General features: G+C 63.6%; 1 protein-coding gene across 2 annotated transcripts in view; it reads left to right on the top strand.

Moving 5' to 3' along the window:
• Positions 1-16410, top strand: part of OCRL (OCRL inositol polyphosphate-5-phosphatase) — a 28990-nt gene extending 12580 nt beyond the window's left edge. Inside the window, exons 13-24 of one of the 2 annotated variants that reach the window (XM_089781684.1) lie at positions 509-620; positions 1145-1254; positions 2427-2562; positions 3399-3509; positions 4534-4699; positions 4875-5110; positions 7315-7338; positions 12957-13076; positions 13216-13300; positions 14643-14770; positions 15016-15127; positions 15202-16410. In XM_089781684.1, coding sequence (XP_089637810.1) covers positions 509-620; positions 1145-1254; positions 2427-2562; positions 3399-3509; positions 4534-4699; positions 4875-5110; positions 7315-7338; positions 12957-13076; positions 13216-13300; positions 14643-14770; positions 15016-15127; positions 15202-15326 — 1465 coding nt within the window. In that variant the 3' untranslated portion in view covers positions 15327-16410. The remainder of the gene's footprint in view (positions 1-508; positions 621-1144; positions 1255-2426; positions 2563-3398; positions 3510-4533; positions 4700-4874; positions 5111-7314; positions 7339-12956; positions 13077-13215; positions 13301-14642; positions 14771-15015; positions 15128-15201) is intronic. The other variant, XM_089781685.1, reaches the window with a different exon arrangement.
• The last annotated feature ends 331 nt before the right edge of the window (positions 16411-16741 follow it).

The raw sequence follows: 16741 nt of genomic DNA, 5'->3' as shown, positions 1-16741 counted from the left end.
CTGTTGTGCTCTAGCTCAGTGACTCTCAACCCTGCCTACTGTACCCCTCTCGGGAGTCTGATTTATCTTAGCACCCCATGTTTCTCCTCACTTAAAAACTCCTTGCTTACAAAATCAGACATAAGATACAAGATTGTCCCAGCGCCCTGTCACTGAACAATTGCTGACTTTCTCCCTTTTACCATCTAATTATACAATGACTCACACTGCCAGGTTGAGAGACCCTCATTTAGTACATAGAGCAGTATAAACAAGTCATCGTCTCTGTGAAACGTTAGTTTGCATTGACTTTGCTAATGCATTTCGTGGAGCCTGTTGTAAAACTAGGCAAATGTGCCCCCTGCTAGATCTCTGTGTCCTCCGGGGTACAGGTACCTCTAGTTGAGAACCCTCCCCTAGCTGTACCGAGATGCCCCCTTCCCAGCCTGGCACCCGCTGTGTCTCTCCCCCAAGGGAGCTCTGAGACAAACTGCTGTCTTTTCTTTTCCATGTTTGCCTTTGGGTGCAGTGTTGTCATCTGGCTGGGAGACCTGAACTACAGGCTGTGCCTCCCTGATGCCAGTGAGGTGAAAACACTAATCACTAAGAATGAGCTGCAGAAGCTGTTGACATATGACCAGGTGAGCGAACTCCGCCACGTGGTCGCCCCGTTTGACTGTGTCCCCGCGCTTAGGAGAGCTGGCACCTGCCCTGTGACGGTGACTGGACTCTGCTCTCGGGCGGTGTTGTTCCTTGCTGGCTAGTCCCCATTGAACATCCGAGCAAGGGTCTCTGGCTGAAAGACGTGCTGTAGGGATGTGCATCAGAACTCAGACACCTTGTGTGTAGCTCCTCGCCGCAGCCCCCTGCTTTCCTTGACATCCAGCTAGCCTCTCTCTTGTTCCGTCTACCAGGGCTTGTGTCTCAGGCTGGTGGATCATTCCACTGAAGGACGTATTAACGATTGCCCTGGCTGGGTAACGCAGAGTGTGAAGACAGAGGGGGAACACTGACAGTGGTCAGTCACGGCTTGGAGGGCCCTGGACAGCGTGTTGCAGGAGGGCTGCCTGTAACTGGGGCCCAGTGTGCTGCTCAGCAGCCTGGATCTGAGTTGTGGGGCGGGGCTGGGCTTTGGTGCTGATAAGCTGTTCCTTTTTGCCTCTAGCTGAATATTCAGCGGACTCAGAAGAAAGTTTTTGCTGATTTCACAGAGGGAGAAATAAAATTCATCCCCACATACAAATTTGACTCTAAAACAGACCGCTGGGATTCCAGGTAAGTCTGTTGCTGGTAACCTGTGACACCAACAGCATCTTGCCACAAACTTTCCTTCCCTGGCTGAATTATTAGGCTGTGATGCCTCTCCTGGGAACACGCCTAGTGCCGTCAGTGTGACGTTGAGTAGCCTGGGGGAGCCCTCGCAAATAGACTAGACGTGGTATCTGGGACAGAGCTCTTTGCTGATGAGGCTAATGACTGCTCCATGCAGGCCATGCTCCCTGAGAGGCGTGGGGAATACCTCTGAGGCGAGAGATACAACACAGAAGGTGCCGAGGGGTTGGGAGTAGGTGCAGGTAATCTTAGAACAAGACAGCTTTGCCGTAGTCTGATCGGCCCGGGGACACAGTCAGTTTTGCTTTAGCCTTCAGTGCAAGCTCTTTGATTCCTCTGCCGCACTAAGGCAAAGGAACAAAAACGATAGGCCCCACCCAGGCAGGCACTGCAGTGTCCCCTTCCTGCAGCAGCTCAAGGATTGCAGCTCTCCCGTAGCCCCACGGGGCTACCAGCCCCATTGCAGTCTGCTGCTGCTGCTCAGGCCCCCTCCCTTACAGACCTGGGTCCTTATATCTGCCTGTTGAGCGTCTCCTTAGGCCATGGTTGCTGGTCTCTGGCCCTGCAGGCCCTCCGGGGGAAGGCCGCCCTCCTGCTCCTGCCCATGCACTCTCCTGGGAGGGGTGATCCAAGCCACCCAGACTCGAGGCCCGTGGGGAGCAGGAGCAGCTGAACGGGCTTTTGGCAGTGGGGCCCGTGGGCAGAGCACTAAACTAGCTTGCACCAGCGTGTGGCAACAAAAGAGGCGACTGCCACGTGGGGCCATGTATGCTGGGGCCTTGCGTAGAGCTGGCCCCTGCTAGCCCCGTCCGTTTCCTAGCACTGCCGCAGCAGCAGGGAGGTCAGCAGCCCCAGTGCTCGCAGGGTGGGGACGAGGTCTGGAGCACTACATCCGTGTCTGTGGGCGAGCTGGCCGCCGGGAGGGAGCTGCTAGGCACTGGAAGGGTGCCAGCCCAGGGTAGCCCCATGCAGGGGCAGGGAGAGCACAGAAGCAATGGGATGCGAGGTCAGGAAGTGCCGGGAGCCCCCGGCTCGAGATGCTGCCCTGGGAAGTGGGCGTGCAGGCGAGCGGGACAGGAGCGCTCGGGGATTCCCTGCTCATTGTGTATCTGCAGTGGGAAGTGTCGCGTGCCAGCCTGGTGCGATCGGATCCTCTGGCGAGGGGGGGACGTTAATCAGCTCCGGTACCGCAGCCACATGGACCTGAGAACCAGCGACCACAAGCCAGTCAGCTCGCTCTTCCTTATCGGGGTGAGTGTCCCTTGCGGCCTGGTGCAGGGTCCACCCGCTGACCAAGGGAGACGGGGCCTGCGCGTCTTGATGTAAACGGGAAGGGGGACGAGCAGCAACGAGCGCTAGTCGCCCGGCAGCTTCGCTTCTCTGTGTCTGCAGCCGGGCGCTCAGCAGAGCTGCTGTTCTCTGCAGCCCCGCTGTGGTGTGCGACGCCGGAACGGCCTGTGCCCCGCTGGCACAGTGGCACGCTGGCTTGTGCCCTGCTCAGCAGGAACGCCCAGCCACCTGGTTGCTTTACCAGTGTTTTCTGGGCTCCGAGGTGTGACCCCGGGGCCCCTGCCGCTGGGGTGGGCGTGCTGAGCTGTTTGCAGCTGGCTCCTCCCCAGGCCCACGCGCTACCTGTCAATAACTGCCCCCTTCTCTGATGCCGCTTCCGCTCTGCTGGGAGAAACAGAAGGGCTGGGAGCCTCTGGCCGGGGGGGGGCTGAATATGTGCGTGGGTGGGGAGCGACTTGAGAGCCCGGCCGCTGGGTGGGCCACATGCCCCCCTATTACTCTGCCCCGCTCTCAGAGCTAGGCTGTCTGGGTGGCTTGTTGAGCTCTTGGGAGGCCTGAAGCCCGACTGGCGTGCCCGTGCAGGTTGGCAGCGCCTTTCCCACAAGTAGCAGATCCTTCCTGGTGCCCGCTGGCCAGGAAACACCAGTGCCATGGCTGCAGGTAGCACCGCGTGCATGGACTTACCCGAGACTTGGGGGGCAGCTGGGCCAATCCGCAGCCTTCAGAGCTGCGCACGTGACATTCCCAAGAGTCTCTTCCGCTCTGGCCTACATCCGGGGTGACCTGCTCTTCCGCAGGTGAAGGTTGTGGATGAGCAGAGGTACCGGAAGGTGTTTGAGGATATAGTTCGTATGATGGACAGAATGGAGAACGACTTCCTTCCCTCACTGGAGCTCAGCCGGAGAGAGGTGAGACCCCAAACGGATTCCTCGTCTGCGTGCTGGCGAGCAGCGTTTCTAGAGGCTGAGACCCGGTCTGCACCCAGCACGTGGGCTGCCTTGGCTGCCTGGCTCAGGGCTGTGAAAAATGTCCCGGCGTGAACACCGGCGTTGGGTTGCTGTAACGCCAGGGTTCTTCTGTCGCCTCCCGGGGCGGTACCTACGCAGCTGGAAGAACTCCTTCGCTCAGTGCAGCCTGTGTCTGCGCGAGGCTGCTATGATGGTGTGACGGCGCGTTGGGGGTCCCCTGTCTCCTGCACCCTGAAATGGCACAAACAGACTCCACCAGCCAGTGGAATTGAGGGTGGTTTATTGCTCCTCCAGGATACAGCACAGCACAGATGTAATCTGGTTACAGGAACTGGGGCTAAGAGGCCTCAGTGCCCCCCTTGAGATAGGGGAGTCCCAGCCCCCCTCCCCAGCTCCTTCTCCCCTGCTTTCCAGACAGGAACTAACCCACTCTCCTCCAGCCCTGCCCCCCAGCCAGGGTAGCATTCACCTTCCTTTGTTCCTCTCCATGGGGGGTGTCTGGCCATACTGGTTTGCATAGTGACTCATCCTGTTTTGCTGGGTCGTGGTACCCACGGCAGCCAGTGGGGGTTACCCCAGAGCCAGCAGCATAGAAACCAGCCAGGTACCCCCACTACGTCACAGATGGCACAGCGCCCGGCCTGCGGCAGCTGGAGCATGGACCCGGTGTGACGAGTCATTAACTCCAGCGTGGAAAATAAGCCAAAAACTAACTTCCGTCCCCTCCCCCCAGCCGGGCGTGGGGTTAGAAATTGGGCATTCCCCTGACCTCATGAGAACGGCCAGGCGGGGTCAGACCAAAGCTCCGCCCAGCCCAGTGTCCTGGCTGCCTGGGGGAGCAAACAAAGCAGGGAATCGCCAGGCGCTCCCCTGTTGCCAGCAAGTGCTGAGGTGGGGCCTGGCGCGGCGGCGATGCTGGTACTCACTGTGGCTCCCCGGGGGCCGTTTTCTCTTTGCTTTGCAGTTTGTGTTTGAGAGGGTGAAGTTCCGGCAGCTCCGGAAGGAGAAGTTCCAGATCACCAACAACGGGCAGGTCACCTGTCACTTCTCCTTCATCCCGAAGCTCAACGACAGCCAGTACTGTAAGCCCTGGCTCCGGGCCGAGCCCTACGAGGGGTACCTGGAGCCAAGTGAGTCTCACGCGCGGCTCTGGAGCGCCTTGGCTCAGGGCACTTTGCCTCTCCCCTTTTGCCTCCATCCCCACCCTTGGGAGCATCTGTCTCCCTCGTTGCTCGGCTCTCTCCTGTGCGTGTGCCCGCGAGGTCGCCGTTCGGAGAGCCCAAGTGTGCCCCTTGCCTGTTGCAGACGAGACCGTGGACATCTCCCTGGACGTGTACGTCAGTAAGGACTCGGTCACCCTCCTGAACTCGGGGGAGGACCGAATCGAGGAGATCCTCGTCCTCCACCTGGACCGGGGCAAGGATTACTTCCTCACTGTCAGCGGGAGCTACCTGCCCAGCTGCTTCGGCACCTCCCTGGAGGCTCTGTGCCGAATGAGACGGCCAATCCGCGAAGTTCCTGTCACCAAACTGGTTGATCTGGTAAGGAGCAGCGGTCCGGGAGGGCAGGCGCCTGGGGTTTGCACGAGGGCTTATTGAGCAGATACTGCGCCCTTCCCAAGGGCTAACCTCCCCTCCCTGGTGCAATGGTCCTGGCTTGCCCTCGTCTTCCTCCCCTCCCTGGGGCAATGGTCCTGGCCCGCCCTCGTCTTCCTCCCCTCCCTGGGGCAATGGTCCTGGCCCGCCCTCGTCTTCCTCCCCTCCCTGGGGCAATGGTCCTGGCCCGCCCTCGTCTTCCTCCCCTCCCTGGGGCAATGGTCCTGGCCCGCCCTCGTCTTCCTCCCCTCCCTGGGGCAATGGTCCTGGCCCGCCCTCGTCTTCCTCCCCTCCCTGGGGCAATGGTCCTGGCCCGCCCTCGTCTTCCTCCCCTCCCTGGGGCAATGGTCCTGGCCCGCCCTCGTCTTCCTCCCCTCCCTGGGGCAATGGTCCTGGCTCGCCCTCGTCTTCCTCCCCTCCCTGGGGCAATGGTCCTGGCTCGCCCTGGTCTTCCTCCCCTCCCTGGGGCAATGGTCCTGGCTCGCCACTGAGGGCTCTGCTTTCAACCCCAGCCTCTCCTGGGCCTTCCCTGCTAGTATCAGAAGGGACGAGAGGCTCTCCCGGACCTGTGGTGTCTTGCCTGGGTGCCGAGCTATGTGACTTCCTTATGGAACCCCGGACGGCAGGGAGTGCGAGGAGTCTGCCGTTCCCAGAGGTTGCCTGCAAGCCACCCAGGCTGTCCGAGAACGCCAGAGCCTGGCCCTGATGTGGGCGCATCAGGGAACTCAGACGCTTTCTAAAGGCTGCCAGTGATTTACCTGACACAACTCTTGGGCTCTTCCTAAGGCGGAATCACTTCCCCTTATTTATTCTGGCTTGGACTGCTGGGGCTTGCCCTCTGGCCAAGGGCGTGAGCACAGAGCTAGCATGGGCTCCAGCGACAGCACCCTCTGCACGCAGGGTGGCTGCATGGCAAACATGCTCGTTTTGCAGGCGTGCGTGCTGTGTGAGGAGGGAGGCCGGTCAGTCCCTCTTGGCGCTGCAGAGCCGGAGCGGCACGAGCGAGCACGTCGGTAAAACAAGAGGCCCGCTACCTCTGCGGAGTCGGGGTTCGATAGTGAAAGCACACAGCCTCCGGCATCAGGAGCTTTGCTCACGCTAGGGCCGGGGGTGCTCGGTGTTGGTGGGTTAGGAGCCAGCGGCTGCCGGCCAGGAGCAGGGTTTGCATCCCCAGGTCCGCTGGCAACTGCTGACCAGCGGAGGGGGCAGGCGAGCAGGAGGCCAGCGTCCTGGTGCGGCAGGCAGGGAAGTGAGCCAGGATGCGGCTGTCAGGTGTCACCGGAGCCTGAGCTTACGCTGCCTGTCTCTGCTCCCGCTCACCTGGTGCCGCGCCGGGGAGCCCGCTTGCTCTAGGATTTGGGGGTCCGGACCCCAGACCCTCGTGGGCAGAGAGCAGAGTCCGAGGAGAGAGCCCATGCTGAAGGGGGGTGCTCTGCAGCCAGTGCCCCGTGCGTGCTGGAGTGGCATCTTTCCAGGGAGCGGTAGCTCTGAGCTGCCCACTGCGCTCGTTCCAATTCTCCTTGAGGGGGCAGTCCCCTGTCCCCCTCCTCCGGTTGCCTCTTAACGTCCCATTGGGCCCCTACCCCAGCCACTGCCTTTCCGCGGTGGCCGGGGGCCCCTCCACACGCAGCCTGGGAGGTGCAGGAGAGGCCTGCCAGCAGAGAGGCGGCGCCAGCATGTAGCCGGTTGAGGCCGACTCCCTCTGGGCCTTTGCAGCATGTTTTCCTGCCCCGAACTGCACAGAGGTATTGCTGGCACCTGGAGCTCCCCTGCCACCTCTCGCCGCGTGCCAGGCAAGCCCCCGGAAACGGCCCAGAGATTAGACAGGGCTCAGTGCCGGCTGCGAAGCCTGGGGGGTGGGGGGGTGCCGGTCCCACCCCGGGCTTTGGGGGCCCGCTGAGTGCGCTGGGGCAGCTCAGTAGATTCCTGAGAGGCCGTTACATCATGTGAGCAGCATTCCTGCCAATTGGGATCGAAATCGCCTGCCGCAGCTTTACCGGCAGCGGTGTCAGCAAACCACGGGAGGAGTAGCTGCCAGTCAGTGCTGGTGGGGTCTCGGGCTGCTGCTTTTCTGCTTAATCTTCAATCAGGTTCTGTCTGTTAACGATGCCTCTCTCTCTCTCTCTCTCGCTCCCCCGCTGTGCTCCCAGGGAGAGGACAGCTTCCTAGAGAAGGTAATGCAAGAAGCCAGTGCTGCGGGGCTGTTGTTAGGACTCACCGTAGAAACCAGACCTTTTCCCATTGGCTGCTGGCGAGGCAGCCTGCATCCGGGAGAGGGCAGGGGCAGACTAGGGCAGGGGCAGCTCCAGCTCCAGCCACAACGACAGGCGCCGCTAGGAGCCTGGAACAAGCCGGTGCGCTCAGGAGCACTGCGTTCGCCATGGGGAGGTGCAGATGGCACCGCTCGCGAGTGTGGTTGTAGTTTCCTTCCGATGTTTTCTGTTGGGCACGAAATTCCCCTGCCAGGGCCCAGTGCCCAGGGTGAGTCTGTCTGCAGCCTGCCGAAGGCCTCACCCCGCCGGGCAGTTTACATCAGCACGGGGGTGTCAGCATCGAGGAAGGGTTTGTTAGGCGACGTCACCCTGCGTGTGCTGATTTCCTGGAGAGTTGGGGACTCGGCTCCCACTGCTGCCTAGGGAAGGGGCCACTGTCCGTCCCTCTCCTGCAGCTGTCCCGCGGGAGAGCTCCCTGGGCCGGGCCGACCCCCAGGCTGTGCTCTTGGCTGGTCCTGCAGGACAAGGAGCAGCGGGTGGCCTGTCTCCAAGGGCTGCTCCCTGTGGAGTGAGGGAAGCACAAGAGCAGAGTGTGCTCCGAGTGCGTCAGGCGGGGGCACGCTGTCACCATGCCCAGTGTGCCAGCTTTGCCAACAGGCTGCTCCGAGTCAGCCCGAGAGCCTGTCTTTCTGCCTGTTTCTAGTGCAGCCGGTTGCATGCCTGGAGTGAGTCCAGGCTAGGGCAGACTGTCCAGGAACGGCGCAAGCCCCAGCTGGAGGTGTGTTCCATCAGTCGATTTCACCAAGCCAGTAACAAGCGGGAGCTCCTGAAGCAGGGTAGCAGGGGGCTACAGGCAGTCCCCGTGGCCTCCGGTCGCGTACCACACGAGCTGTTTGCTGACCTGCTTTCCCCTTGTATGCGCGCAGGCGAATTACAGTCAGGTTCCAAACGACCATAGCTGCTTCTGGAGTGAGCAGACTGTGTGTGTCCTTTAGGGCTGACCCAGCTCGGCACCGGGGGCCCCGGCTTAGCCTTAGAAATCTCGCCCCTCAGCGTTCAAGCAGCAAAGGACGACTCAGTTCTCCCCACCAGGCGGTTTTAGTCCCTCCCCCCACACCCAGGCTGTGATGGGACAAGAGCTTCCCCGGGCCCGTTGGGTTCAGTGGTACATAACGCTCCTGCGGGGAAGGAGGCTTTCACTGGACAGTGCTTCTCCCCTGGGGGAGGGGGAGGAGTCACAGGCTGAGCATACGTCTGTGTTGTTTGTACCATGGGACGCGGCTGTTCTCAGTAGGATTAATACCCACAGCGTCCTATCGGCCTCCCGCAGGCACAGAACACGCGCGTAACGCTTCTGTCCATTTTAACTGGACTAGCCCCGGGAGCCAGCACCGCCATGTAATCCCTTAGCCCTGGGCTACACTAGCGCATTGGGTCAGTCGCATTGTGTCACCCACGCGTGTAACAAATCGCCCTCCTGAGCAACACAATCAGCCTGCTCTGCCTCCTGGCGTAGACAGCTCCCAGTTGCTAGGGGAATCCTCCCGTTGCCCTGGCTACCATCTCCGGGGAGCGGGAGTGCCTGTGGCAACAGGAGAACACACACACCCTGTCGATGGTGGTGGCAGGAGCGCTCCGGGGCCGGCGTGCTGCTCTGCCTGCTACGAGCGCTTTGCAGGGAGGGTTGTGGGTGGAGCATGCAGCTCTGGGGGGGGGGGGGGGGGGGGGAGAAAGCCTTCGCCTGCCCGTGATCCCCAGCGCACCGGCTCGCTCGGCCCCACCGCTGCGACTGCGCGTTCTGTGCTGGGGGGATCCCTACAGCTGCGCGCTGGAACAGGGCAGGTGCCAAGCAAGTCCGCATGCCGATGGGGTTGCCGTGTGTGTGGAGGGGGCAGGGTTCGTGCCAGACAGGGCCTGGGGCCAGCGCTGCATGCAGCTAGCAGCGCTCCTCCAGCATGATCTAAACCGGGAGCCCACACTGCGGGGTAGCCCTGTGCCTGGGAAGGGGCTGGAGAGTTCGAAGCAGACTTAGCTGCTTGCCACAAGTAGCAGGGAAATGAGGCAAAGGAGGGTGCAGGCCCTCTGTGAATCCAGCAGGAACAGGACCCCAAACGGGGGCGCTTGAGCTGGGCCGAGAACACGTGTCCGAGTGCAAAGGGTGCGAGGGAATGACTGTGCTAAACCCGCAGTCATGGGCGCTGGGCGGGCAGGCAGGAGCCAGCACCCATCGAACCTGGAAAATGAGTCGGAATGTTTGAGGGGAGGGGTGAGACCATGTGATCCAAGCCCAGAGTGAGCTACAGCACAAACACGCCCGTCGTGCGAGATCACATGATCCAAGCTGAGTGAGCTACAGCACAAACACGCCCGTCGTGCGAGATCACGTGATCCAAGCCGAGTGAGCTACAGCACAAACACGCCCGTCGTGCGAGATCACGTGATCCAAGCCCAGAGTGAGCTACAGCACAAACACGCCCGTCGTGCGAGATCGCGTGATCGAAGCCCAGAGTGAGCTACAGCACAAACACGCCCGTCGTGCGAGATCACGTGATCCAAGCCCAGAGTGAGCTACAGCACAAACACGCCCGTCGTGCGAGATTGTGTGATCGAAGCCCAGAGTGAGCTACAGCACAAACACGCCTGTCGTGCGAGACCGCGTGATCCAAGCCCAGAGTGAGCTAAAGAACAAACACGCCCGTTGTGCGAGATCACGTGATCCAAGCCGAGTGAGCTACAGCACAAACACGCCCGTCGTGCGAGATCGCGTGATCCAAGCCGAGTGAGCTACAGCACAAACACGCCCGTCGTGCGAGGTCACGTGATCCAAGCCCAGAGTGAGCTACAGAACAAACACGCCCGTCGTGCGAGATCACGTGATCCAAGCCCAGAGTGAGCTACAGCACAAACACGCCCGTCGTGCGAGACTGCGTGATCCAAGCCAAGGAGTGAGCAACAGCACAATCATGGCCGTCGTGCGAGACTGCGTGATCCAAGCCAACAAGTGAGCTACAGCACAGATACGCCTGTCGTGCGAGACTGCCTTATCCAAGCCCAGGAGTGAGCTACAGCACAAACACGCCCGTCGTGCGAGATCACGTGATCCAAGCCCAGAGTGAGCTACAGCACAAACACGCCCGTCGTGCGAGATCACGTGATCCAAGCCGAGTGAGCTACAGCACAAACACGCCCGTCGTGCGAGATCCCGTGATCCAAGCCCAGAGTGAGCTACAGCACAAACACGCCCGTCGTGCGAGATCACGTGATCCAAGCCGAGTGAGCTACAGCACAAACACGCCCGTCGTGCGAGATCACGTGATCCAAGCCGAGTGAGCTACAGCACAAACACGCCCGTCGTGCGAGATCGCGTGATCCAAGCCCAGAGTGAGCTACAGCACAAACACGCCCGTCGTGCGAGATCGCGTGATCCAAGCCGAGTGAGCTACAGCACAAACACGCCCGTCGTGTGAGGTCACGTGATCGAAGCCCAGAGTGAGCTACAGCACAAACACGCCCGTCGTGCGAGATCGCGTGATCGAAGCCCAGAGTGAGCTACAGCACAAACACGCCCGTCGTGCGAGATCGCGTGATCCAAGCCGAGTGAGCTACAGCACAAACACGCCCGTCGTGCGAGATCCCGTGATCCAAGCCCAGAGTGAGCTACAGCACAAACACGCCCGTCGTGCGAGATCACGTGATCCAAGCCGAGTGAGCTACAGCACAAACACGCCCGTCGTGCGAGATCACGTGATCCAAGCCGAGTGAGCTACAGCACAAACACGCCCGTCGTGCGAGATCGCGTGATCCAAGCCCAGAGTGAGCTACAGCACAAACACGCCCGTCGTGCGAGATCGCGTGATCCAAGCCGAGTGAGCTACAGCACAAACACGCCCGTCGTGTGAGGTCACGTGATCGAAGCCCAGAGTGAGCTACAGCACAAACACGCCCGTCGTGCGAGATCGCGTGATCGAAGCCCAGAGTGAGCTACAGCACAAACACGCCCGTCGTGCGAGATCGCGTGATCCAAGCCGAGTGAGCTACAGCACAAACACGCCCGTCGTGTGAGGTCACGTGATCGAAGCCCAGAGTGAGCTACAGCACAAACACGCCCGTCGTGCGAGATCGCGTGATCGAAGCCCAGAGTGAGCTACAGCACAAACACGCCCGTCGTGTGAGGTCACGTGATCGAAGCCCAGAGTGAGCTACAGCACAAACACGCCCGTCGTGCGAGATCGCGTGATCGAAGCCCAGAGTGAGCTACAGCACAAACACGCCCGTCGTGCGAGATCGCGTGATCGAAGCCCAGAGTGAGCTACAGCACAAACACGCCCATCGTGCGAGACCGCGTGATCCAAACCCAGAGTGAGCTACAGCACAAACACGCCCGTCGTGCGAGATCACGTGATCCAAGCCCAGAGTGAGCTACAGAACAAACACGCCCGTCGTGCGAGATCACGTGATCCAAGCCCAGAGTGAGCTACAGAACAATCATGGCCGTCGTGCGAGACTGCGTGATCCAAGCCAACAAGTGAGCTACAGCACAATCATGGCCGTCGTGCGAGACTGCGTGATCCAAGCCAACAAGTGAGCTACAGCACAGATACGCCTGTCGTGCGAGACTGCCTTATCCAAGCCCAGGAGTGAGCTACAGCACAAACACGCCCGTCGTGTGACAGCACGTGATCCAAGCCCAGGAGTGAGCTACAGCACTGACACACCCGTCGTGTGACAGCACACTAGGGCTGTTGGCACACAGCCAGTTCTGTAGGCACCAGGTGACAGGCCGGGCGGAGTCTCCCTACCCAGCGCTGGAGACCCTGGGCTGTTGGAATGGAGCGGCGCAGGAGGGGCTGGACTCAGGGGAGACGTTCACTGGGACCTGCAGCTCCGGGGGTGGGGGAGGCTGGTGCCATCTCCGAATAGCAGGGGGGCGACCAGCCTGGTGAGGCCAGGGGTGTACCGGGGCGGCATGGGACAATGAGCAGGGTCTCGGGGGCACAGGGAGTCCTATCGCCATGCTGGCAGTGCAGCTCCGCTGCTGGGAATGGCGGCGCCTCTGCCCAGGCCCCAGGCTGCATCTCGTGGTGCTGGCACCGTTCCTCAGCACCGTCGGGGGCAGAAGGCGCCTTGCTGGCGCGGCGCAGCAGTCCCAGGTGTGAGCGAGACAAGGTGGGGGAGTGATACCCTTTCCGGAGCCCCTCGGGGCCAGGGAGCGGCTTGGCTGCTCTTCGCCGGTGTCCTCCCTCAGGACGGCTGCTGTGAGCGGGAGCAGCTCTGTGCTGGCGGGAGGAGGAGGCTGCTGGTCTCCCAGCAGGCCCCTGGGCACTGTGGGTCTCCGTGCCTGTAGCCAGCTTGGCCAGAAGTGCGAGGCTGAGGAGGGGAGGGGGGGCAGTGCCGTATGGGGACCAGCAGAAGTGTCACCTGACTTGATGAGCGGCGGGGGGGGGTGCAGAGCCTGTTGGGGTGTCCCAGAGTGGAGCTGGGGGGGCGGTGGGAGCTGGCTGGCCTGGGGGTGCCGGCAGGTGCTGGTGTCTGCGGCAGAGGGACAGGCTCCTGACCCTGGCTCTGCTCTTCCCCACCAGGAGAAATCCCTTCTGCAGATGGGCCCCTCGGACAGCGAGGACGGCAGCGAGAGGCCCCTGCAGGTGCCCAAGGAGATCTGGCTGCTGGTGGACCACCTGTTCAAGAACGCCTGCCACCAGGTGAGCGCGAGCGGGGCGGACAGCCCAGCTCCGAGTCGCTGGCCCCAGAGCGTGACTCAGAGCCACGGCGGGCTCCCGGGGCTCGGCCGCAGCCCAGACTGTCCTGGGGCGGGCGCCCTGACCGCGCTGTCCCTGGCAGGAGGACCTGTTCCAGACGCCTGGCATGCAGGAGGAGCTGCAGCAGATCATTGACTGCCTGGACACCAGCATCCCCGAGACAATCCGTATCCTTCCCGGTGCCCCAGCTCTCCGTGGCACTGCCCCCCTCATCCCCCCAGGGAGCCACTCGGCAACCACCCGGGTCAGGCCGGCTAGGACAGGAGCAGGGGTGTGCTCTGCCCGGGGCGCCTTCCCCGGGGAGAGCAGAGGTGCCCATGGAGGAGGGGCTCAGGCAGGCAGGGGATGGCCCGTGGTGGCCGGGGCACAGGCTGGAGGGGGAGGGCTCCCGAGCTGCAGCAGGGATCTGGGCGAGCTGGGTTTGTGACGGCCGTGCAGGGGTGCACAGCAGGCAGTGTCGCGGGGAGGGGGATGCAAGGCGGCGGGGTCGGGTACAGCTGGGTGTGCGTGGCTGGAATGTGCACAACAGAAGTGGGCAGGGGAGCCACACAGCGGGATGTTGGGGGGGGCCTGCGTGTGTGCAGCATGACGGGGGGGTGCTGCAGGGAGCAGGCGTGTGTACGGTGGGGAGGGGCAGGTGTGTGCATGGGGAATGTGTGTTGGGGTCTCAGAGACCGGCTGTGAACAGCTGGGGGGCAGTGGTGCTCTTGGGGCACCCAGCGGGCGTTTGTGGGGAGGGACGGGATGCGCCCGGCGGGTCTCGGAGGAGGGTTTCGGGGGGGGTCTCGGGGGAGGGACGGGCTGCATCCGGCGGGTCTCGGGGGGGGTCTCGGGGGAGGGAGGGACCGGCTGTGCCCGGCGGGTCTCGGGTGGGGGGTCTCGGGGGAGGGACCGGCTGTGCCCGGCGGGTCTCGGGGGGGTCTCGGGGGAGGGACGGGCTGTGCCCGGCGGGTCTCGGGGGGGGCGGTCTCGGGGGAGGGACGGGCTGTGCCCGGCGGGTCTCGGGGGGGGCGGTCTCGGGGGAGGGACGGGCTGTGCCCGGCGGGTCTCGGGGGGGGGGGGGGTCTCGGGGGAGGGACGGGCTGTGCCCGGCGGGTCTCGGGGGGGGCGGTCTCAGGGGAGGGACGGGCTGTGCCCGGCGGGTCTCGGGGGGGGGGCGGTCTCAGGGGAGGGACGGGCTGTGCCCGGCGGGTCTCGGGGGGGGCGGTCTCAGGGGAGGGACGGGCTGTGCCCGGCGGGTCTCGGGGGAGGGATGGGCTGTGCCCGGCGGGTCTCGGGGGGGTTTCGGGGGAGGGACGGGCTGCGCCCGGCCTTTGCTGGGCTCTGGCTGTTTAGCAGAGGGGGTGGAGAGCAGAGCAGCGCAGCTGGAGGCTGCCCGCAGCCAGGGAGAGCCAAAGCCAGGCCCCGGGCCGTGCCGGAGGCGGGGGGGCGGACAGAGGCCGGGCGTGGGGGCTGGGCGCTGCGCAGGGCCAGCTGGAGGAAAAGGCTCCTTGACAAGCCCTGCCCCAGCGGGCAGCAACCACTCGGTGGCTGAGGCTCTGCTCATCTTCCTGGAGGCTCTGCCGGAGCCGGTCATTTGTTACGAGCTGTATCAGCGATGCCTGGACTGTTCCCAGGACAGCCGGCTGTGTCGACAGGTGTGTGCCCCTCCCCTTGCTGGGGCTCCCCCGGGCTGTGCCGCTGCCCCCCCCGGCCGCTGCTACGACTCAGGCCCCAGTGACCCCCCCGGGTGGGCAGTGCTCTGTGGCGGCACAGGCCTGCGTGGAGGCTGGGGAGCCGGCGTCCCCTCTGACGTGCGCCCGCGGCTGGTGGCGGGGGTCCCGGAGCTGGGGCGGGAGCAGACCGGGCCGGCGCGGGGGGAGCTCACCTTTCCCCCTTGCAGGTGATTTCTCACCTGCCCCGGTGTCACCGCAACGTGTTCCGCTACCTGATGGCCTTCCTGCGGGAGCTGCTCAAGTACTCGGAGGACAACAACGTCAGTGCCAACATGATCGGTAAGAGCCCCCCTCCCCGCCCCCGCCCCCCCCACGCCAGCCCCTGGGTCTGACGCAGGTTTGCCCCTCTGCAGCCAGCCTGTTCACCAGCCTCCTCCTGCGGCCTCCACCCAACCTGATGGCGAAACAGACTCCGCATGACCGGCAGCGTGCCGGCAGCTTCCTGCTCGGCTTCCTGCTCGCGGGGGACGAGGAGTGAGCCCAGCCCAGGTGCCGTCCAGCGGGGCCAGGCCTGCCCAGCGCCTGGGGGCTCCCGGCTGCACTGCGGGTCGCGTCTGTCGTCAGAGAGGAGGGGGCCGCCCCCCCTTCCCGTGCTGCGCCGACACCGCAGGGGACTTGTACGCTCATCACACTGCCACCCCAGCCAGAGCCTCCTCGGGGCGGGGGCCCTGCTGCTTCGCTCCCAGCTCCCCTGGCCTCCGGGGGAGCTGGTTCTGGGAGGGGCAGGCCCAGAGGGCCTGGACTCTGCTGCCCTGTGCGTGTCCGTGTCCGTGTCTGTGTGCGCACTGTCATCCGTGTCCCACCAGCTGCACCGCGGGCCCTCCCCACGTGTGCGTCCCCGTCCTGGGCCAGCGTGTGCCAGCAGCACCCGAAAGGTTCATTGGGCGTTCTCCTGTGCTGTGTGATGTGCCCCGCCCCCGCGCTGCTCCCCTGCCCCCTTGCACCTGGCCCGGCTTCCCCGGCGGGTTGCTGATGGAGTAATGAGCTGGGGAGCGCAGCAGGGGCATTTGGCAGGGCTGCAGGCTCAGGGGTGCACCAGCACTGGCAGGTCAGAAACGCAGCAGCTCCCTCAGTGCTCCTGCCGGGGGGCTCCCCCTTCCCAGGTGGGCACGAGTGGGGCAGAGTCCCCAGCTTTTTGCAGGTCTCCCCTTTCCTGCAGCCTGGGCATCCTGGGAGCCAAGTCCTGGGCAGGGAAGGGCGTGTGCCATGGGCCCTGCCCAGTGCTGCGGTGTGAGGCGCTCCTGCCGCTCGCCGTGCAGTGGGGTCCATCCCCAGAACACGAAGCCCTGCTGGCTTTGGCCACAGCCCAGCTGCGGGGCCCAGGCAGCTCAGTAGTTTGGGAGGAGGGAGCTCTGGTCACAACAGGCCCTGGGGGTTCAGTGGCTGGTGAGATCTGGAGGAAGGTCCCCCCCCCCCACACACACACACACAGTGGGGGGAAGGCCCAGGGTTCACCCATGGGAGGGCCCTGCACAGACTGTCCTGTGGGGCCCGTTTTCCTTTTTGTTACATAATTTATTGGAAACCTGTTTCTTCGAAATAAACCTCCCTTGTGCAATGAGTGCGCGGTGTCCCGGCACAGCCTGCCTGGCCCCTCTGTCCAGCTAGCCAGTGCGCAGTGTCCCGACCCCTCTGCCCGGCCCAGCCAGTGCGCAGTGTCCCCGCCCCTCTGCCCGGCCCAGCCAGTGCGCAGTGTCCCGACCCCTCTGTCCGGCCCAGCCAGTGCGCAGTGTCCCCGCCCCTCTGCCCGGCCCAGCCAGTGCGCAGTGTCCCCGCCCCTCTGCCCGGCCCAGCCAGTGCGCAGTGTCCCGACCCCTCTGCCCGGCCCAGCCAGTGCGCAGTGTCCCCGCCCCTCTGCCCGGCCCAGCCAGTGCGCAGTGTCCCGGCCCCTCT

Source organism: Pelodiscus sinensis, chromosome 13, assembly GCF_052426305.1.
Source record: "Pelodiscus sinensis isolate ZL-2025 chromosome 13, ASM5242630v1, whole genome shotgun sequence".
NCBI lineage: Eukaryota > Metazoa > Chordata > Testudines > Trionychidae > Pelodiscus > Pelodiscus sinensis.
The sequence above is the reverse complement of the archived record's forward strand: the minus strand, read 5'-3'. Positions and strand labels throughout refer to the sequence as shown.